The 23,896-nt window shown below is 40.4% G+C and overlaps 1 protein-coding gene and 1 long non-coding RNA gene across 4 annotated transcripts in view; one reads left to right on the forward strand and one right to left on the reverse strand.

Annotated features, from left to right (window-relative positions):
• ANTXR2 (ANTXR cell adhesion molecule 2) overlaps positions 1-23,896 on the forward strand; it is a 112,683-nt gene that overhangs the window by 13,750 nt on the left and 75,037 nt on the right. For both annotated transcript variants that reach the window (XM_040556671.1, XM_040556670.1), the window contains 3 exons: positions 15,601-15,661; positions 16,734-16,829; positions 20,964-21,033. In XM_040556671.1, the coding sequence (XP_040412605.1) occupies positions 15,601-15,661; positions 16,734-16,829; positions 20,964-21,033 (227 nt within the window). The remainder of the gene's footprint in view (positions 1-15,600; positions 15,662-16,733; positions 16,830-20,963; positions 21,034-23,896) is intronic.
• Positions 1-23,896, reverse strand: part of LOC121070058 — a 40,276-nt gene that overhangs the window by 12,096 nt on the left and 4,284 nt on the right. For both annotated transcript variants that reach the window (XR_005819866.1, XR_005819867.1), the window contains exons 3-4: positions 18,357-18,466; positions 74-11,746 (exon numbers count right to left, since the gene is read on the reverse strand). This is a non-coding gene — a long non-coding RNA (uncharacterized LOC121070058). The remainder of the gene's footprint in view (positions 1-73; positions 11,747-18,356; positions 18,467-23,896) is intronic.

Raw genomic sequence — 23,896 nt, forward strand, 5'->3', positions numbered from 1 at the left:
TTGTCAAGGTAGAACTAGGTAAAGGAAGAAGACGTCTGCATTTGGAGTGTCCTTTCAAACAAGAGTCACTGACCTGCAGGTTGGACCCTTCAATGAGTTGGATTTCTCCACTCTTCTTGCTCTTTGAGAAGGCAACAGGAGTACAATTTCTTGAGGTTTCTGAAGAGCTCAGCTTGAGAATTCTATAATTAAAATATACAGAAGGTTAGCACATCCTGCACACTGTCCCATTTTCCCTTATTTTTCATCAGTGTGGTTCTGGGCAGTCTCAGACTATTTGTCTCGTTCCTCCCAGGAGCTTTCAAGCACTGTCCTTTTTTTGTGGACAGAGTCAGTTTGGCAGATGGCTTTTGCACAAGTCTCAGTCCACCTTCTTCTGGCAGTCATGAAAATCCCAAGTGTAAAAGTAGCAGATGTATGCATATCATGGCTGTAGAGCAAGAAAAGATGCACCTAATTGCAGCACCTTGTTTTTAAGGGAATAGTTTAGGACAGGGACTGTGCAGAAACAGCAAACTTAAAGGAAACTGTTCTATAGCTTAAACATAGCCTGCTCTTTACACTGACTTAACTCTGGAATTGTTTAGCAGATTGTAGCTGTAACAGATGTTTCAACATTCAGCTTGCTGCTTATTTCTGTCCTTAAAAAGACTATATTGTGGCTTTCTGGGTCTATAGAAAATGTTGTAATTGATAACAAAGGAGCATGAGAAAACTTCTCCAATAGGAAATATATCAACTTGCTACAGTCTTTGCTTCATCAGTCTCATTTGTTTGGATAAGTGATCACACAAAAACAGTGTTGGTGCTGTGATACCTTCTGAGAGCTTTTAGGGGCTTGAATATTGTTTCCAGCTTCCTGAAAAGCACAGAGTCTAACTAGAGTTTCATTCTCCTGTCATGACATTTAAGACTCTCCTTTTCTCTTCTCTAGTAAAGCACTTTAAGTGTATTTGTTGGAAGCAGCTGGAGTATGACACATTGCCAGCATCCTTGTTTTTACCACAGTGTGTGGAGGGAAGTACCTATAGTTTTTCTTCCCCGTTTTTTTAATGCACATGGTGGCTGCATTACCATGATTGTTTAGTATGCTGTAGTTATAACTCGATTTCCATTGAAAGGGTTTTGACTGATTGTGACAATTCATTCTCATTGCATTATAAAATCGATAAGCAAGATCTAATCAAATATGAAATAGTCACAGTTTTCCTTATTATTTACAATTATAAATCCATTTCAATTTGCAAGTTAGCTAAAGAACACAGGCTGAAAGAGACATGCTGTCATAAAAGGGAAGTATAATTTCAAAAGAGATAAAGAGGAAATACCCAAGTCACAAACATGCAGAAGTATTGCTTGAAGTGCAGCATCAAAGGTGCAGTTCTGAATCCTCCGTTAACGTTGTTATTGAACATTTCTTGTTAAAAAAAAAAGTACTGTTTACAGAAATAGCAGTGACCCAGCAATTGCTCAAGCAAAACTACAACAAAAAAAAACATTCAGTAGGAATTGTAGGAGGAGCTTCTACTACATTTGTCTTTACTGGACTCTCAGCTGCAAAATTTTTGGCTGCTCTGATTTTTATACTTCTGGTAAATTGACAGAATGCTGAACAGTTCATTCGCTGGTGGAAAAAAGGTGACAAACTTTATCTTACAGGATCTACTACAACCTGCTTTGCTTCTGCAGTTGCTTGCAGTCTAAGAAATTATTACAATTTATTTTCTTTGGACAGATGCACAAAATATGTTTAATGATGACCATGGATTAATGTTTAAGACAGCTGGAGATTAGCATTTAGAGAAAACCTAGCTCATATCTTGAAAGCTTGTGTATTGTGTTTTGACCTTACTTCTGACAAAAAGGCCAGTGAAGTTTTGAGGATTTAAGCACCTCCACATTGTGTTGCGTTTCTTTCAAGTAATACTGACAAATGATTAAAAACTCCTCACAGACTTCTTTAAGTCTGTTTTTTGAAGTTTCCAGCTCTTCTGGCATTGCTAGTATCTAACTTTATCAAGTAGTAACTGAACAGCATTGTCAGAGTAAATAAATCTGAGTAGAAGTCTAGAGCTTAAAAGAAAAACGCTGAAGGCAAGTTATTATGCTATTAGGAGCAGTTTACTGATGCAGTTTGGCTGATAATTACATGGAGTATGGCCTCATGAGCAACCCATAGCAGTGTGAACTGAAAGGGTTTCAGACTGCGCAATTTATATCAGCATGTGACAGTTCAGTACTATATAAGACAATAAAACTTCTTTTTCCCCTTCTCCTCCCCTATATTATTTAGGTTAAGCTTTTTGTTTGTTTGTTTAATTTATATTTGAAGAACCGTTCAGGAAGTTACCATTTTCATTGTTAGGACTGAGTCAGTCTGTCATAATCAAACTACCACCTTCCTAAATGGCTTCGGGGGAGGCTGGTGAGGATGCACTTGGCTTTACAGCTATCAGGCACACGGGTACTGAGCAGCTTTGGGAGGAGATTAGCAGGGTCAGGACCCAGTCTGTAAGCAAGCTAACTCAAGGGTGCCTCAATTGCATCTCGCCATGTATAGTCCTGAACCAGAACCTTTATTGAGAGAAATGCTGTGGAGACTTTGTCCTCATTAAATAGCTCAGACACTCCAAATTTCTCTGAAGGATCAGTTTCCACAAGGCGACTGGGAATTGTGGGGCTGGCAGCCTAGAAAAATTTGTGAAACGTATCAGGCATCAGGTTAACTTCTCTGTAACGCAGGAACAGTATTGGACTCTGTCAAGGACATGAGCAAAAGATGCCTTTATTCACAGAAGCAGGAAATTTTGCAGTTATGAACACTTATTTGAACTATTTCATCATTTATGAAATGAAAGTTATAGGAACAGTGAGAACAAGTGATTAAATTAAGGATCTGGGAGCCAGGATGCTGCTGCCATTTGAATCAAACACATGGAGCTTTACAGTGGACAAAAAGGTCTCTGCTCCCTTGCTGGAAAGCTCCACGTGTTTTCGAGCACCCTGTCTGCTTCTCTGCCCTAACCCATCTGTATTTGGCTGCGTATTTGAATGCAGGGGCAGTATGTGGTACAGTCAGCCTTCCCTGCTTCTGTTGTGCACGTTATACCTGCTGGCAGGCTTGTCTTTGGAAGATTGTTACCCCATTTTATTTTTTTTTTTAAATCAGGCTGAAGTTCCTGACTGCAATACCCCCATAGAACTCCACTGTCAATCAGCATGACATTTGATTTCCAATTGTTCCTGCAATATTTTCATATTTTGCCTGTTTCCGTGCTTGTGGTTCACACAACTAGGCAAGTCAGAATTGCTTTTGTGTGCCACATTCTGAAAAGCAAGAAGAGATAATGATCTCTGCTTCCTCTTCCCCTTACGCAAACACAAGTCCTACCGATTTGTGAAAGTTGTCTGGTTGTCTCTGCAGGCAGAGCTGGACAAGGCCTGTAAGAAGGTAAATTAATGGAGCTCGCTTCAGTAACATTATTACAGTATGTGGCAGTTAGAAGTAGACTTCAAAACATTTTTGTATTAAAGTGAGTTGGCAGCACTTAATGCTGGAAGTTAAAATATATTTTGTACTTCAGAAATCCCTAAGAACTAGTTAGTAAGACTACAGGATCTTGACACATGGAGAACTTGAGAGGAAATAGTTTAAAAAACATTTCTGTCTAGAATTGTTTTACCTTGCATTGTTACAAAAATTTATTGAGAATTCTACCTGAACGGGATTAGAAATACAAGTGTTCATCTCTTTTTGTGGGTGCTCAGTTTTGAATTGGGCATTTTTAGGTACAACCACCCTTAAACACAGTGGAAAAAAAAAAACAATCAAGGCATATGAGCTGAGCAGTTGCATTAGCTAGAAGAATTTTTACTGCACATTTGAAGCTAAATTGGTTCTAAGTTGGCAAAGCCTATCACAGAAAAAAAAAATCTAGTCCTTAACACAAAGTTGTAACTTGATCAAAAAAACAATTGGAAATTCGCAGTTAATATTGTAACCAAATGAAAGACTCGTTAGGTCTTGAACTTGAGCATAGGTGTGGGGAGACACCATGGAGCAAGGTACTCATTGTCTGGACAACCCACTTACAGCTGTACCTTGTCTACTGCCTTCAGCTCTATAAATCCCTTCACTGGAAGGGTATTGACAGAAATAGGAAGAAGGTCAGTTAGCCATGTAACTGATGGATGAAGAGACAGGACAACAGGAAGGAAAGATTCTTGGAAGAACAGAGTAATACATCTATCAGTAGTGCTTATACCAAATGTTCTTCGTGGAAATGCTGGCACTGAAATTAGTAGCACCGCTTGCTGCCTGGCACCTTATCCCATGTGGTGAAGATTCCTCAGGTTATTCATGTACCCACCTCTCCTGGGAGAGAGGAAATCTCAGTGTCTGTGGTATGTCAACTCCAACACCAAAACAGGGTTACTTTGAACCATAAAAGGAGCATACTAGGAACACAAAACTTGAACAAAGGCTGTAATGTACCCAGGGTCCTTTAAAATAAACGTATTCTTAACATACCCAGTGGCAGACTCCTGCTCAAGTGGTATGAGAAGACAGCGCTATAAAAAATCTTACTGCCTAATTGTAAAAATTCTTTCCAGTAAAAGTCTTGTTGATAATAGAGGGAAGGCTGCTCTGATTGTAAAGAACAGACAGTAAAAGCCCTCTGGAATAGTGAATGATAGTTACTGAATACCTGGGGGATTTGTGTCAGTTGGATGGTTCCTGTGCCCATCTCTCTGCCTGACAATGCATTCCTGCCATTAGGTTGTGCAGACTGTGTACAGCTAGGCTAGTAGGGCCGAAGTGGACCCCTATATAAAGGGCGTGCAGCAGTGGCAGACAACAGCTCTGAACACCTGACTAGTCACTTAAGATACTGAATGCTGTGACAGGTGTTGTTACTGCACTCGTACCTCAACATTTCAGCAGCAAAAGGGATCACACCGGCTTTTGATGAGATTTTGTGAGAAGCCGGCCTGTCCTTGCACACCTCACAGCCTATCCCAAAATCAACAGGGAGACAGAGGCACTGGGGGGGTAAGCGACACACATCACAGGGTGAGTTGGAGCCAGTGGAGAGAAGAGAGCAAAAGTCTAACAAGTGGCAGCCAACTATACTGAGAGTAGGCAGCAGCTCTTTCACCTTAAGAATGATTTTGAGCTGTTAGGTTTGTAAACCCCATTGCAATTAGTTTACAAAAACATGCTCCAGCCTCGCTTCATCAGCCTCTGAAACCTTCTGCACTAAGTATGCTACCAGTAGGACTTCCTTGCTCTGTGCTGGCTTTTGTGCTGGGGTGGTCCTGAGTTACTACTGGTCCTCAGTTCTTAAACTGAGCTAGTAATACCAGCATTTACTGAGCCATTTCTGTCTGAACTGCTCCCCTCTCACTGGCCAAAACTGCAAGCAAATTGATTATTGAATAGTAATAAGGAACTAAATTATTTTGAAGTAGTCAATACTTTTGCTCCAAGCTGGCTCAGCAGACTAGAGCTGAAATTCCTCCCTTGTTTACCTTGCTTCGAACACACCAACGCTCCCCTCCCGGCTTTTTTCCTTACATTACACCATTGAGCTATGCATGAGGGGAGAAGGGCCAGCAAAGGGACTTCGTGCCGTGAAGACCTTTCAAGAGCAACATCAGCTTAAACAGCTCATTATCAATTATACATCGACGTAATTGGATCATTTCCTGTAGGAAGAAAATATGCTCAGTTTATGCACCGGGAATCCAGGAAGCCAACTATTAAATGTTTAAGGAGATGGGGGGGAGGAGAAATGCAACAAGTTATCATTAAAAGAATTACTCTGATTAAATCAGTCATCCTCTTTAATCCACTTGGATGGTCTAATATTCAAGCTGCACTCGGTGCAAGCTTGAGAGCTAACGTTGTGCTGTTTTCCATGTGATTGAGACTGAGTAGATAGTTTGGGGAATTACTGCATGTAGTTGTTAAAGGGGCTCAATGGCCTGGAATTGAACGCTTTCTGCTCTACCCTTCACTGCTGTGCAGCCCTTAATTTGACATGCTCTGACATATTACCAACCCTATAATGTTCTCCTGGAGAACAGAGAGCTGGAGAAGCCAGCAACCTAACTGACACGGCTCCGCTTTTCGTGAGCACAAGCATGCCTTGTGATTCGGATGAGACTTGTCAGCTCTCCTGCATGGCTATCAGTTCTGTTACATAAGGGGCACTGTAAAACTTGCTGAAAATGAAGCACAACTCCAACCAAAATCTAGTGTTTCCTTAGCAATAAGTTTTTGAGACAGATTTTCCTTTTTTTTTTTTTTTAAAAAAAAAAAAAAAGAGCCTAAACAACTTCTTTCCTGTTATGGAAAATAACAGTTTGTCTCAATTCTTATTTACATTACTTGATAAGTAATGGGCTTGGGGTTGTTTTTAGTAATTTGGGGGTAAAGGTTCTGATGCTGTTAAAATACGCATCGCTTCCGACCTGCAGTTTTGTCATCTACATTTGGTTTACTCAGCGACTGCAAATGAGGCACTGCTTAGACATTGTATAATTAGAATATTCTCACTAACCTGACACCGCACCAGGCTGCTCTCTCTGATGGTTATTTTATGCACGACCATATGTCTCAGGAATATTTTTTTTTCATTTCAGTGGGGGACAGGATAGCAATCCTTCCCCCACGTCCTTTCCTGTTGCACTTTGTCTGCAGCAGTGCCAAGCACCGTCAGGAAGTAGGCTGAAATTGGCAGCGAGTCCAAGTTAAGAGCACAGATGTTTGGCAGCAGACAGAAGTAGGTCCCCATTGCGTACAGCACTGCTGCAGTTGCTTCGCCATCACTTCATTGGAGAGAAGCATCAAAATGGTGTTTCCTATGAAAGCATTTGCTTCATTTCAAGTGATGTTGACTAGATTGCCTTCCATCTAGTGCCTCATGGCTTTCCTCAGGAATTTGCACAGGGGTGTGGTTACGTGCAGGGAAAGATGTGGCTTGCTTTAACACCGTAATGACACGTGATGCGGTAACATCCTGTAGATTTGGTATGGAATTTCACTTTGCATATGGATCCCATGTGTCCTGTTTTCCTCTTTTTTTAATTAATTAAATTAAGATCATGAAGACACAGACCTTGTAACACTATCTGAAACACTTCAAGATTTAACTTCGGAAACATGCAATTTACTTCCAGAAGTTTAACCATTAGCTGCTGCATGGAGAAATCAGCCTGTCTAGAGAGTAGTCTTGTTAAAGAGACTCCGGAGAGTGTTTCTGACTCACATATTTTAAATGCGATTAAGACTACTCAGGTGTAATTGGTGAAATCAAAGGCTATACTTATTTTCATTTGGTCTTGTGACCTACTTCAGGCCTTTAACCTTAAAGCATAACTGTACCACAATATAAAGGGGGGAAAACTCTTACTCAGCTGAAGAAACCAACAACTTGTAAGAGAGAGAGAGAGAGAGAAATCTTTAGCAATACCCAAATGTATAAGACCTAAGTTCTTACCACCCTGATTTCACATGTTCACTTCTGTACACTGCAACACTCAGCTCAGTAGGAAAACGACTGCTCTATGAACAGTCAGCACTTCAGTCTCTAGAAGAAAAATAGCAAGTTAGCCCACTGCTCCACTGAAATACCTCCTGCTTAACTTTCACTTTATTTTCACTGCCTCAGCAATAGTGGAAAAAAAGTTTTCAGTTATAGGAGGAAAAAAAAGAGTTTCCAATAGAACTTTTAAATGACTCATATAAAAATAAAAACACACGGAAACATGGGTTAAGCCCAGTCCTTATGCAACCAATCAGAACAAACAAAGCAAAGTCATATTAGGAATTAAACCAACCACTTCTGTGACCTCTACTACAATTGGTTCTTCTTGACTCGGTCTAGCCAGACAGGCCCTTCACCCAACCTAGCTGGAAATGACTAAACCAAACAATAGTACAACACTGTTTTCATTACAAATTCTTCTAAGCTTTTTTTACAGCTCCAAGCTGGGACAAAGCTCAAGAAGGTATTAACTTACCCGAGAAGGAACTAACTCAGGCGCTTTGTTCCACAGCCTCAGTCAGTTTCACACAGCTCTAACCCAGTCTTTCTACACCTCTTTTATGTACACTGCTACAAAAACTGGTACCTACCTCTTAACAACCTTTGCACTCCAGCAGCTTTGTTCCTGCCTACCACCTATGTAGCTGCTCTCCAAGCACCAGCTAGCTGTACAGGTGTATGGCACTCCCTGATTAGCAATTAGTGGGAGACAAAAGGTATGGGCAGTCCCTAATCAGCAAACAGCCAACACAACTTTAGTGTTGCAGCTGATAATCAGAAAGCTTTGCCTTCATGCACAGATCCATCCGAGTCATGCTAAAGTTACTTTTAAGTGCTATTTTGCTGTCAGGGCCCCTCACAGATGCTGTTTGCAAGTTAGCTGTCGTGTGTAGCATCTTCTTTCCTCACCTATTCTTTCCCTTTCAGTACATTTAAAATAATTACCGATGTTCTTCAGCAACAATTACAGGGTTGTGAGTGGCTGACTAGTACCATATGTGTACCACTACAACTTGGTCAAAGGGGGAAGTGAAGGAGGTGCAGCTCTTCCTGATGCAGGAGTCATATATAACTGAGAGAGGTACTTGGTACGTTGTATGAGGAAAGGCACAGTTGTCTCTGTGTCAAACCGCGAACATGGCTTCTCCTGTTTCAGTTCTATTTGTAGTTTGCCGTGGACCTAAATCTGCTTTCCTCACAATTAGTTCTTGTTTGCTTACTATGTTGTGTTTATGGCATTGTTAAAGAAAATGATGAACTCTCTGTCAGAAAGAAAGGAAAGTGAAGGGGTGTAAATCTATAGAAAAGCCAGTATTTGGAGTTTGCTGGTAAACTAGCATTCAAAGCTTTTTTAGCACTCTTTTGCCATGTTTCTGAATTGTGCAGCACACATTTTGCAGTGAGCGTACACATGACTGGCTGGCAGAATATCAACAGGCAGTGCTCCAGGCTGCAGGCTCAGAGTGCAACAAGCAGGAGCTCATACTGCTGCAAATATATTTTTGCATGCTGACTGTGAAAGTGATTATCTTGCACTGTCAGCATATCTTTCTCATGGCTTGTCAAATGCAAATATAGCAAATGAGATTGTTCTTAAAAGGTAAGCATTTTTCCTGTTCAGAACTTGGTTCTGGAGAAGCAAGTTAGATGCATTTGTTTTACTACCGTACGCAGAGTTAATGGAACTGTCTCTGGAAATCCTTTGTTCAAAATTATTCATCTGCCACGTGTGATCAAAATTGTCAAAAAACTCTTCCTCCAGCACTTCGTGCCTACACTCATCTTCGAACCAGGAAGCAGATACTTTACACATCCACATATCATTTTCTGGTTTCTAGACTTGAAAATCGATGTGGTGGTTCAATAAAGACTCCAGCTGTGCTGATGACCTACCCCAAATCCCGAACTCCATCTACAGTTCTGGGGAGGAACAGATGCCATGAGAGTTATGATTTATGGTGCTGCTTGCTGCCAAAAACTTTTGAACTGCATGCTGGGGCTAAGCAAAATCGAATGATGCTGTGAAATGAATTGACACTTAGCATATTTTGTTAATTGTCGATGTACAGTTGGGTTGCTCATGGCTCGTTACTAGTGCATTGTTTTCACAATTTCTTGGAACGTGAAATTCATTAAAGTACTGGAAGGGAGAGTCATTGTTTTAGCCTGCGCGTAGCACTGTACCGCATGGTACGGCTCTGTTCCGCAGTATGTTCCAAGGATGTGGTAGGCAAAATACTTACAGAGCTGCAGGAGCTGTACAGTTCAAATTCCCAGAACTTTTAGAGGCGGCAGCAAGGATGAAGGATGAAAAGTGAGTCAAAGCAGACGTGGTCCCAGTGTGTGACAAGTTAAAGAGATAGTGGAAGATGCAGGAGGCAGACTTTCTATGGGAATAAATGTTTGCATAAAGCAGGGTCAAGACCTGTGACAAGACAAAATTTATAAACAGAGGTGGAGTCTGCAAAGCATATAAGCAGCGGTGAGACTTATTTTATCCAGTTATTTGGCTGTCTTCTTCTAATTTATTGCAAGGACACGTGCCTTTTCTATGCTAATGTAATTATCTGCATAGCTGTATTGTTTCTGCAGCTTAAATAATTCTAACAAAACACAATTCTCTTTTTAATTCAGACACCTGCAGGTCAGAAACTGACACCATTTCTGTAAAACATTTCTAATTGAATCAAATGCTAAACCACTTACTTATAAAGGAGGCAGTGCAGTTTATATCAGCCTTCAGGAATCTTCTAATGGGAAACACACAGAAATCCTGGCCACCTGTGTGGATTGATGGGGCTTTTAAGTACTGATTAACAGACAGGTTGCGCAGATGGAAGTTGATGAGGTGAAAAGCAGTCCCACCTTGAGAAGCTGGTAAAATGGCAGGGATTTCTACAACTGTTTTGAGACATTTACATACATGCTAATTTGTACCGGAAACAGATTGAACTTTCCTTGAACACAAAACTGTGGCTGTAAACCTCCAAAATAGCTCAAGGGGTGGAGATAGGTGACAAATCAGACAACGTAGAACTTCAGATGAAAACCCAAATGCCAGTTAGCTGGTTCAGGAGCTAAACACTTCCAGTGTTGTACCATTGCTGTGCCATTAGCTGTAAGTGAGCCAGTGAACAGGGTGTGATAAGAACAGCGGAGTACGTAGAGGATCCTCTAAAGGACAGAGCCTATAACAGCTGCCAGATAGTACAGAACTGTTGTGGAAGGAAGCTGAATCTCATGTTCTGCGTGGGACATCAACGCCTTGATCCAGCCATGGACTTCTCTTTTAGGCAGGATCACATCCTACCGTATTCAAATGAACATCCATGTGCTTACAGTTCCATGTGCAGTTTAGGAATGTGATAGCTACTGCTCAGAACCGAGCAGACCAGCAGCCGATCTACAAGTGACCCTTTCAGAAGAGGAAGCTTTTTTTTTTTTTTTAACCAAATTGAATCCCAGCGTACATTCATGAGTTTACATCAAGGATGAATTTGCTTTTGAGTGCCCATTGGATAGTTCACAAGCCTTTATTTGGATAACTTCAGCTCTTGGAAGTATTCTGAAATGATTAACTTGCATTACTGAGAAATGCTATGGAACCTGTACAGGATCCATTCACTTAATGGCCATAAGATGTGATCTCACTAAAAGCCTCTGAGGCTCTTTTGCCTTCAGCTAACCCTCAGAAGCTGTGTGGGGTGGTGTTTGATGCACTGAGCATAAGCTGCATTCATGCTGCTTGCTGTGGAGGTAGCTTTTGTAATAACTGTTTGTAGAAAGCACAGCGTAACTTTTACTTTTAGTCAGATGCTTAGCTGCTGCAACATGGCAGTTATACAACAAACACTGCGTGTGGAGGAGCTACAGAATAAGGTTTTCTCAACAGTCTGTTTTTTGTTGTTGTTGAACAACGGGACATCTGTGGCCTGAATTTCATGTCTCATTTTCCTTAAGTACAGGAGAGTGACCACCCTAAATAGCAGCACCATTGCCCTCTTTTTCCAGCAGCCACACATGGTTCCTAACGAGCATTAAAATGACAAGCCTACAGCTGTGATTTTGATACAGTCCTCTCTGTTTTGATGAGCCCCTGGGTATTCTTAGCTGTAACCAATTCTGCATAGCATGGTTCTGCCTCAGACTTGCAAGAACCCCTCTGTAGTTCCTCCAGTTATTCCTTTCTGAAGCTGTAAGGAGGCAGGACACAGACAAACAGGTTTGAACTCTATTCTGCACTTTGTTTTGTGGGGAAATATTTGTTTCTGGGACAGCTAGCACTCAGGGAGGTGTCTAGAAGGAAAGCCTTTGTAAGCTTTGGAGAACAAAGCCCTATATTTGATGTGGCGCTCTGGAAATGAAATGAATGACATCAACTTTGAATCTCTCCTCTGCCTGCTGCTAAACTAAGGCAGTTTACAGTCATATTTGAATTTATTGTACTTCAGCAGGGTGCTCAAGTATCCTATTCAAGGATGGCCTTATATAGTGATTATTTCAACTTTTCCTGGGGGCAGTAAATTTTTAAATAATGACTTCGCAATGCCAAATCATTTCCTCTGATTGTCCTGAACCAGAGAAGAGGGAGCATAGTACAGACTTTTGAAGAGTTCATTTCAATCTTGCTGACTTTGCAGTCCAGGTTTCCACAGCAAGATGGTTTAAAGATAGTTTTGACATTTAATATGTAAGGGGGGGCTGTGAAATTATATAGATGCTTTGGTTTGTGTGTTGCCATTGTTTGAATGTGCTTCCATTACATGCACAAAGGAGAAAGCTCCACTAAAAGCTGTTACTGTCAAGGCTGACCTCATCCTCCTCTTTGGCTGCACAAGTGGCAAGAATACTACAGTTCAGCTGTGGGTGCTAACTCCCACACCCTCTGTGCATAAGCCCAGTGCTTCTTCTTTGGTCAGGCACCCATGTCTAGAACAGGGGAGGTTTGACAGTCCTCATCTCTTTTCAGTACCCTTCATAAGCTCTTGAAAGATTATTCCAGAAGGCTACTCAAAAGGGTGAAACAGCAACAGTCCCAAACCACGGGTACAAAAGCACATTTAGAAATGGAACATGGATCTGAGACAAAATGCATACAATGCTTTCACATCCTTCATCCTAAAGACAAACTTCTTTATTGGAGTGCATTGTGGTGGCTTGAAAGAAACACCTTGCATGGAAAGAGTGAGAAATGAATATTAAAACAGATAGAAAAGTGTGAGCCAGAGAAAGAAGAGTGAAAAAGCCTCAAGATTCCATACATCCTTTTAAGATGATTAAGAACAAATTTCGATTGCCATTTTTGGAAATATTTTCAGGTTCTCCATTGTGACAGCTAAATGTTAGTTACCTTATTTTTTTGAGCAAAGCCTTTCAAAATCATTATGCCTGTTAAAATTAATAAGATTGGATCTTTTTTGGTAAAGTTTTGCTTTGAGGGAGTGTTTGGAAGAACCCAGAAAGTAAAGGCTGAGTGAAGAGCTATCTGTATACTTGTAGGTTGGTGCCACCTGATTCAACTCTGTACATTTGATATTTGCTTCTTAAGGTTGCTTGATTGTTGGGAGAGATTCTCAGGGATAACAAAGCAGATTTCTATAGCAATATATATCTTTAATAAGTATGGACTATCAGGAGAAGTAGTGCTTCAAAGGGTAGCGAACTATTTGGAGTACCTCAGAAAAACAAACTAAAGTATCTTCAGAGCTTTCCTAGCATAAGCGTGGTTTGCATGCAAATGACAGCATTAGGTCAATACCTTTGCCAAGAAATTGAGGGTGGTTGGGGGAGCACAGCTTTCTCAAGCTATGTGGAGAATGACAACAGTTTAAATGATGAAAAGCAGTGTCTGTTTATTTCTAAGAACAGTATTGAACAACTGATTTCCTGCTTTGTCACAAATGGCACATCTATCTGTAGAAACATGAATTGCATGGTACCGTGTGGGAAGAGTATATCCTGAACTATTACAATTCCCTTTTGTTCATGAAATTCGATAATTAATTCAAAGCCATACTGTATGTATCAGTTGCAGGTCCCATCCTCCCCTCCCCCTCCCCCACTGTTTATTCTAAATGCAAAGGGAGTTAAGCATGTCCAAATAGGTTATTTCCCTGCTTTGTATTGCATCTGGAAATGGCATTAGAAAATTGCTGTCAAACATGGTGGGGCTACAATACTACTTTCCACAGAAAGACAGATGACTCAAGCATCTGTCATTGTTCCAGGTCCTCCTTACACTGCAATTCATAATGCAGCCCTTATTCACCAGTGAGCAAAGGGGGACAATATAGGAACTCCTAAGTTTCTTCCTGGGGATCTGGAGCTACTCTGATGTGAAAGAATCCCAGTGAATTCTATGGGCCTTCATATTGCCAAGCTAGATCAAGGGCTAAATCATTCATACTGAAACAAGTCCATAGTCTCATTGATTTAAATGCGACTATTCATGGGACTCAGTCTTCAGAGAAATAACAGAACATGTTTTTATAATAAAGGAATAAAATGCTTTATTCCTTCTTTATTTTGGACAAGTTGCTTCATTATTTTTCTCCAAAAATAAACTAAGGAACAGTTCTCCCTCCACTGAAATAGCAATCAAAAAGCTAAGTCCTTTTTTGGAAGCAAGAGAATGAGATCTTCAGCTAATATAAACTGCTTGATTTACAGTGAACTTCAAGCTACATTCTTTCCAAAGATCTCTGTTGCTGTGTCTCATCCAAATGTATGTGCCTGCAAGGTCTCTTTTTAAATTTGTAGATACAGCTTTGTGTTTATAAATGGGCATTGAAAGCACTACAAAAATAATTCATGCACAACAGTTTATGGGGAGACAGGTGATATGGAAAGTGTTAAATGAGACAGGCAGGTTTTTTTTTTCCCTTGGAACCCTGCATGCTTTTTGACTATGTGCAGTGACAAATATGTTATTGTTTCTACTGGGTCTGGGTATGTAGCAACAAAAAGCACCAGCCAAGGGGAGAGTGAAGAAGGTGGCATTTAAAGGGACAAAGGAGCTGAGTGTAAAACAGGTACATTTACTGACAGGCCAGCTCCAGAACAGGTAGTTTTGGCAAATGGAAGTACAGAAGGGACAGTAACAGGATAGTATGCTATGCACATGATTTGATTTCATATAGTATTACACAAGAATGCCTGCTAAAAATAACATACTACGAACTATTTAAATACAACAGGAAAGTTAAATAATTCATAACCATTGGGTAAAATCACATTATTATGTGAGGGCAGAAAAAGACAAAGCTATGCATTTTGTTTTTTAAATCCTACAAGTTTCAGGTGACTTCTTCCCCCAAGTTAACAGAAATTTCCTATTACTTGCTTACAGAGGGGAAGGCTTGGCTGAAACTAAGCCTAGTGTCCATGACCACCTTTTTTAGTACAAGTCATTCTAATTTGTCTAGTTCTTCCTTTTCCTTACATTCCATCTTCTTTATCTCTCAAGTTAGCTGTAGCAATATCATTTTTATCCCATCCCTCTGGAAGAATATTCCATGACTGGCTGGAGAAGCAAAGCAGGCTGGCTGATACAGCAGTAAAATAAAAATCCTCATACCACAGAACGCAGTTCAAGAAAGCCATGCGTTCTTGCTCTGCTTTACATAGGGCAAGATGCCAGCAGTTGGAATAACGTGCACTTGGCTTGACCTACAGGTTATTGGAAGACTTTTGCCTGGGCTGGATTTTGGATCAGGCTCCTTGTGACTAACTTTTGGCTTAAACCTCAGGATTGAGTTCCATGGAAAATTAAGTCAGGGAACTGGACAGAAATTTCAAGGCCAGAAATTGTTTTGAAGAGTATTCCAGGTTAACATACTAATCCAAGTCTTATGAACTCTTCGTAGATTTGACTGTGCCAACATGCAGAAGTTTTACATGGTTCACGATAATGTCCTACAAAGTCAGGCACATGCAAATCCAATCTGTAGCTGTGCATGTGCATCTTCTAGGTACAGGCATTTGTTTTAATATATTCCTCACTGAAACAGCATTCTGAAACCCATTTCTGTTTCCTTATTTGCGACAGGTACTGAAGCAATCATGCACTGAAGTTTTATATTTGGAACCATCCAGTGTCTGTGTGGGAGGTAAGTTTTTATCATTGTAAAATTACTATAGGACTGATATCCGTATTTTATTCAAAGGAAAACCCCACAGGTCATCTAGGAAACAAACAACTCTACCTAAAAATTCCTCAGGGAATTCAAAGTAAATCAGATTCTTCTCTACTGGATCATTTTTCTCCTCAGGAGCTGTCTTCCAAGGCCTGCTCTTACAATTTAGTTTGTACATAAACTTTGAGATACTTAATCTCCTGCTTTACCATTAGTCATGCTCTGCACTTACCCTTGTATTCAAAGCAATGATACATTTTGTGACACTCAAATTCTTACCTATGGTCACTGAGTCAAGTTCTGGGAATCCTGATAATTTAAGTCCAAATAAACACAAGAATATTTCTAGCGCCCTGAATCTGTAGAGTATGATCAGTAAAGCATTTGACTGTTTTGGTACAGCATGAGGTAACATTTACATAGAAGACTTACACTAAATTGTAAGGGCTTGTCTTCTTTCTAATTTCACATTTCACGCATACTTTGAAACCAAATAAAATAAGGTGGTTGCAACATCTCTGTATTTTGATGTCTTTTAAAAACATAAATCATCTCAATGAAATCAGTGGCCTTAGTAAACAAACTCTTTTCCCTCCTCCTCTGCAAAACACACAAATAGTATGGCCCTTACACAACTTCTGGAGAACTAGTTCCGAGAAGGAGAGACAGAAGAGAACATTTTAAGTGAACCTGCTCAGAATCTGGAGAGTCTTCCTATGAGATGCCCAGACTCCTTATTTATCCAAATACTCAATGGGAAGCTTTCCTCATGTGCAACTGAGATGCAGGAAATTCACTTACACAGGTCCTGTTGCTAGTCAGAATCAAATTCAGTTGATACTGATTCAGGAACAGTTCTTTTTATTTTTCCTGTAATGACTTAACAGAAGAGCGAGGTACTAGGAGTCAAAGAATGTGTTCTGGGTTTGAACCATTGCTGTGCTGAGCTTCATTTATTGCTAGCTGTATTGAAATTCTCCCCTTCTAAATTTAGTCCTTATTGCAGCACACTGAAGACAGGTGATTGTTTATTTTTCCTCTCCAGAGGAGTTCCAAGTTGTTCTTAGAGGAAGTGGCTTAACCCTTGGTGGAAGAACCGATGGCATTACTTGCACCTACCAAGTGAACGGAACTACCATCCGTAAGTACTGAGTTTGGGATCATCTGCCTTCATATTTCTTCATAAGTGATTTCCCTCTCCCCATCATTGCCTCAGTTAATTCAAGTCTTAAGAGAAAGGTATGGATGAAAGAAAAACAGGAAAGCTCAGAGGATTAGTAAGAGAATGCAAGTTGGTTCACATCTCACACTGTGGTTTGAACTTGCCACCAATGACCATTAACTGTAAACTGTGACCAGTGTTTGACCACATGAAATAACACCATCCATGCATTTTGACATAGTTCATTTGTTTAGCTTTCTTTAGCAGCATTCTTCTCCAGCAATGATGCTCAGTGCAGCCAGATCCCTATCTGGATAGAAACTTTCTGACATGCAGAAAGGAATTCCTTTTCAAAGCGAACATGGTGTCTTCTACAGGCACTTTGCCTGTAGCTTTGTGTTTCCCAGAGAAGTGATTCTTAATCAACAGAGTTGTTTGTTGTAATTAGCATTCACCCTTGGTCAGATGTTGTAATCCTTAGTTCTTCCTCTGTCAAAATATTGTCTTTTGCGAAATTCTTCTGAGCAGAGGGCTACAGAAGTCAGAGGAACTCCAAAAACATAACACAAACTATTTGCTTATCTTATTAAGAATCTCGATGGACAATATCATCTTAGGCAAAATTTTCAGGAATTGGTTCTCTGTTGCTCAGTGCATTAACTTACAACAGGGCAGAGGAAATGTCAGGCCACGATTTGGATTAGTCCTAGTCTGCTGCTCTGTTCCCTGAACTAGCAAAAGGGAGATGATGATGGAAAAAAATACCATTAACAGTAACCTTTGCCATTTTTGATATCCAGAAATGGGACAGCTAGTAGAATTACATCCAATTCTTGCTCTGAGCAGTGTGCCTTAGAAGCAAGCCAGACTGGAAAAATGACAAAAAATGGACCTGTAGAAAAAAACATTTTCCCCCCACCTAATGTCTGATTTTTGTATTAGCTTGTCTTGAATTCCTATCCTATTCAACCTGTATTTCCAGTATACTTTCTTCCAATTTCTCTCGCCTGTTAAAGATTTTCTAAAGCAGTTTGAAAGAATAAGAGAATAGCATGGTTCTGGATAAAGGCAGCTTGTGTAAATATTTTTGTTTCAATTTCCCTTCTGTTTCAATTGAAATCATCACCTGTGTTCCCCATATTAAGCTATAGCTTATTTATTTACACTTGCTTTATGGATTAGCTTTATAGAACTAGAATTTGAAACGTGACTGAATTACTATAGTTGTATTTATTATCCTGGTGTACCTTTCTTACTTGGAGAAGTGGGTAAACAGGCCTAGTTCTAGGTGAAGAAAGTTGATTTCACACTAGTTAGAGTCAATAGGGGAGATATCAGTAACATGACTAAGATAGTGACGACTTAAATTTACATTTAGGTGTCTGGTTTGCAAGTCAGAAGTTCCACAGTTCTATTCCTAGTTTGCTTCTGACTTGTTTACTATAAGCAGTTCCCCTCAGTCAACCTCAGTCCGTCCATCTGGGCAATGAAAATAATAGCACATACCTTCTTCACATGAGTGTTTTGAGACTCACATCCATATGGTTAAGTTCATAGTGGTACTTGAGCGTTCAAGATCTTCAGGAGTCCCATAAGGTATGGCTGAAGATAGGGACCTACAGGATGCAAGAGAGAAGGATGCAGTTATTTTTCATAAGTATCACAAATGTAAGCCTCCCCTGTCCTGCTAGTGGTTGCTGCTACTGTAACAACAGTTATGGAATTAATTAGTAGCATTGCTACCAGCATACAGCAAACAGGCTTACAGTACTTAATGATTGCTAGGTTGTAGTGCTACTCAAATCAGGGCCTGTGGTGCCAAAACCAGCCTCTAGCTACCTGGATTTTGATCTGCTGCACATTCAGAGTGGGCTGTGAATGCACCGTGGAGCATTCAGCAGAAGCTGGCACAGATGGGCATAAGTCAAGAGAACACGCACACTAAGGAAGGACTGAAAAAGTGCATTTCTTACATTTAACAGAAAGGAGGCATGGTCAAAGTTGACTATTTTTTGTAATAGTAAATAGTAATCTTGGCTTTCCAAATCCACTGAGAAGAGACCAAGAGGCAACAGGCCTAAAATTCTGCAGCAGCTCTAGCTTAGTTATTAGGACAATTCTCTCTGTAAACATTTCTCAGGTCTGGAGTAGGTTACCTAGAAAGCCTTTTAAAAGCTTAGATAAGTGTCACTGAAAAATGCATGAACCGCATTGCCTTCTTTAAATGACCTTTAAAAGTGTTTTCTGACTTTGGTGTCTCTGATTCCCTGATCATGTAGTCATTTAAAGCTGTACAGAGCATGTGTCTGCTTTGAGATGGTAGAAATAGCTACACTTGGACAGGATGAAGCCCCCAAATACTTGCTAGCATCTGATGTGAGAATTTCCAAGTAGATCTCTGGGCTGCTTTTCCTTTTCTTGGCTTTAGTAAAGGGTGCGCTAAAGCACACAAAGGGAAGGGAATGGCATAGTGATGTATTATTATATGTTGCAGCATAAAAACACAATCTGCTGCATGGGGTCTTGCCAAAGGCCTGCTGCAACCCACCAAGCTTCTTGTCTTCAGCAATGGACAACAGCAAATGTTTACCGAACAGTACAGGGAGGTAATAGGGAAGTTTGATGCCATCCTTCCTCTGATATACAAGCTGTCTCTGCAGCTCTGTGCTGGGCTGCAAGCAGTTTCCTCTCGAGAGGGACTAAATGAGAAGGGTTGGAAGGGCTCTGAGCTCTAGTGCAGGGAAGAAGGTGCTTCCAAGAAAAGGGAAATTGTTCCAATGTTGTGTTCTCCTGTACAGAAAAACCGGTGTGCTCTCAGCAGAGCCCTCACCATGAGCCTGTAACAGAGGACACTGTGACAGTTCCCCTTACTGATAGCCTGGGCTCCTCTTTGAGACCAGCCTCAGAGCCAACGTTTTTGTCTGTTCTTCAGGTTTTGAAAGATACATTTGGCATGTTTCTCTTTCTGCATTTATAAAGAACCATTACCAAATGCTGGAAAGGAAACCTGCCAAATGTAGCTGTGGAATAGAAAAATAATCTATGAAACATACCATTAAGACAAAAACATATGGCAATGTGCTAATCCCTCTTCTCCACCTCACAACTAGCCTCAAATCTAGGCCAAGCAGTCAGCGCAGATTATAGCACATGAGAAAAGCTCATTTATGCTAACAGCTCCTCCTTCAGCTGCCCCTGAAGTACTTGCATGTCTGCCTTCTCCCTGAGTGCAGGACCGAGTCATCTCCAAGTTTATCTCACAGATCATTCATCTCCCCTCCCTGCCAAATCAGGAACTAGTCCGTGCTTGCAGGAGCAGATCCGTGCTTGCAGGAGCAGCTCCAGTACAGAAATTAACACTTCTATGGGGAAGCTGGGAGGACGACATGTGGACATGAACAGACTTTTTCCCAGTTTACCAAAGAAATGAGATAAAAGAGCTCCCTTCAGCAAATACAGTATCCACTGTGTACAGGGTTTTTCTCGTTTGACCCCTTGGTCACTTTCTGGATGCCCTCCAAGCTTACTGCTGTCTTCTGCTACCCAGTTGCAGGGTGGAACTTTATTTCTCTCCTCTGCTTTTCACACCTACAGAAAAGGAGTGTTCTGCTGGACACGCTGCTCTACAAATAAACCTCTATGACCTTTGCAAGCACTGAGACACCAAAAAGCATGAGAAACACTTGAGAAAACACTCCAGTCTCAACTGATAGAACAGTCATTAACTCAAATCCTGTGTTGAGCTCACTTAGAAACCAACACACACCTTTCAAATATAAGGAAAGCCTAAATGATGTTCTCCTCAAACAAAAAAAAGGCCTTGATTCTAAGCAAACATTTCTCTGCAAGAACATGATCTGACATACATTAAGTAAGCAATATGACATGGGCTCAGATTGAAAGTTAACTCTGGGTTTGTATATGCCCTTCACAAAGCATGAGCTTTAAAAAAGCAGCTTTCTTCCTAACTTGGGCTTGCTTGCTTGCAAGTTCCAGACAACCCATCCCATTTTACAGTATGCTGGGTACTAGCTTGGACTTCACAGCACCGTTACATATCACCGTCTCAATTAAACAGTACAGTATATTCATCTCATGTGATTTGTTTCACAGATGAAAAACCCAAAAAGGTGGAATCAGAGTTTTTGCTGTGCCCTGCACCAATCCTATACAGAAGTGGCCAGTAAGTACTTGAAACAAATGTCATCCTGTGTTTTGCTAGCATTGGACCCATTATTGCTGATGTTAATCATGTGGGCTTTTAGCTAGAGGCAGTCTTTTTATGGGGGACTGTTTTTGTGTATTTTTTTCATTCTTGTGTTATTTCCCTGGTGTATTTTCCAGCTTTAGAATGGGCTTTAAACAGTCATCTGTGACCAAAGCAATTTGGACAGTGCCTTAAAAATGAATATTCAGCCAGTTTATTCAACACTGAAAAGGTCTGGCTTGTCGTAAGTTTTATGCAGATTAGCTGCTTTATCAGGGCATAATACGCTTTCATTGTTAAACAGATTACATTATCACCGACACTTACAAGCTATTATTAAAGTTGTGTGTCAAGATGTGTACCACTGCTCAACATGTAATGATAAAACGAGGCACTAATTTAACAACGGCAGCAATCTCATAACAGCACCATGGCTAAACCGCAGTTCCAGCCTTATTCTAAGTGTCACTGGCCATGGCTGTAGATTACTTCTGTCTCTTGGAGAGCTAATTCTTCCCTCCTCCTCTCAAATTCAGACATGCCCAAGGCTTTTAGAACCACTTCAGCTTCATTGTTCAGATTTATGAGATAGCAGCATGAAATAAAAAATTCTCTAAGCTAATCACAAGTGAAAAAACTGCATGTCAGATCTTGGCCCTGTGGGAGGGAGAAGGCTGTTTACTTTCTCAGTTTTGCAAGTAGGTCTTCAAGTAATTATTTGGGATAAGGTTTTAATATTTTAAAGTTTTGCTACAGCTTTGCATTGTCATTTTTGTGAGAGCTCTTAGCTGTTTAAGAACTAAGCATATTGCTTAGATTTTGAGTAATTCACTTTCTGAATTAAGCAATAATCAACAACCTCAGTTGCTGCAAGACTGATAGCAAAACCCCAAATGCACATCTGTTTTGTGCATTAAATGGCAACTGGGAGGAGAAACGTTGGGAAGCAGCAGAAGAAAAAGCTTCAGGGAATAACCCCAGTGGAAGAAAGGGTGAAGCACTGTGGAGGAGCTGCACTGTAGTCTCCATGCAGCAGCCAAAGCTCATCTCTGGGGAGTGAGCACTGTTTTAGAGCAATGCAGGAAATCAGCATGGAGGGAAGTTACATGGGAGAGCAGAGGAGGGGGATGAGTTTTTCATTCCATTATGTTTTCCTGATACTGAAGTTGCCTTTAACACAGCTATGCAAAATGTTGATCTCAACCTTAGCACTAACAAACTCCTGCAGCACAATTTGCTATTACATTACACTGTGCAGTTACACTGGTTTTGATGGAGCTGGGCTGCAAGCTGTTGTGTGACTGTTGTACAACAAACAGCTGTAGCAAACTGCTGTCTTAGCTGAAACAAATCAGCACCATGTGCAGCTGTGAGACCTAATTTTATCATGAGGAAGATATAAATCAGTCATGTTAAGAACTCCTCCTCTCCATGCTAAGTGTTTCATGGGAGTTACACGACCTTACAACAGCAGATTAGGCCCCAAGTACTAAACACCCCAAAACCTGAAGCTTTAAGTGAAACCATTTCATAAAATGAAAGCATAGCACAGTCTGAGAGCCTGTAAACAGCCTGTCCTGCCAAATGAATGTGAAATGCATGGCATATTTATCTGTATAGATTAAAGCACCATAGAAGTTACTTGAACATGCTGCCTTTTTCTTGTTCTGTGACATGTTACTGAAATGGACAACCCATAATGCAAGTAAAGTCTAGATGAAGCACCTATTTACAGCATGTTTGTTCTCAGCACTGTTTATAAGAACACATGAACACCACACATGAAGTTGTGCAGCTTCACAGAAAACCATTTTTCAAAACTTGCTATGTAAAACAGTTCCACAATCCTATTTTGAAGTAGTTACAGCTTTGGCCCGGAGAGAAACAATTTACTGTGCAGAAGAGTGACAGCTATGAAAGATATGTACATACTTGAACTCTTGACTTTCCATTGGCACAGCTCAGACTATTGCTGGATAACTCCCAGTAATTCCTCATGTAGTGGAGCTAATATTAGTTGCTAATGTAGCAACAACCGGTCTGCTCATTTTCTAGTGCTCTTTTTAGCGGAGTTAAATAGAACACAAGCAAAGTTAGCTTTGTGATTCTTAAACCTGCAGCTTTCTTTCTGTGTAAACAGGAAAGACTCACATAATGGGTTTAATTATATTTTTGTCATTTGAGACACTTCGAGAGTGATTGATTCGCAGTTTTCAAATGCAGAACAATAAAAGCCTATGTGGAATAGGTAAGGTCCCTGGACTGGTGCCATTGTGTATTTATACTTGTTTTCTTTATACTTGGTTTCCAGCTGCTGGCTGTGTTTAGTTAGGAGCCTCCAAAATACCATCTGTAGATTAATAACTAAGCTTTCTTTTCAAACCGTTTTCATAGTACCATGCAGGAGATTGATGTGGTAACTTTACATTATGTTACAACATGACTGTGCTGCTTATGCTACTTAAAATACCTTCTTGACATGCCACTTCCAGGGTGCAAAATTACATTGTTCTCTTACAAAGTCATCTCTTCTACAAGACTCTTGACTAGTTGGCAGACAATAATTACTTGTGAGTTCTACATGAGCAAGTTACACATTATACAAAATTGAAATGTTAAAACAGTACAGAATGGAGAAATCTCTTGTACACTATGGGATGACAAAAACCCAAGGAAGGTTAATTGCTTTGCTTCATATAGTGAGAAATATCTTAGATACTGTGAGGGCAACTGTAATATTAGAACCAAACCAGTGTGCAAAAAGGATCCATTTTCCTGCACTGACAACTGAAGAGCACTATATTTTGAGGATCTTGCAGGACAATTGAGAAAATGAGTT

Source organism: Cygnus olor, chromosome 4, assembly GCF_009769625.2.
Source record: "Cygnus olor isolate bCygOlo1 chromosome 4, bCygOlo1.pri.v2, whole genome shotgun sequence".
NCBI classification, from domain to species: Eukaryota; Metazoa; Chordata; class Aves; order Anseriformes; family Anatidae; genus Cygnus; species Cygnus olor.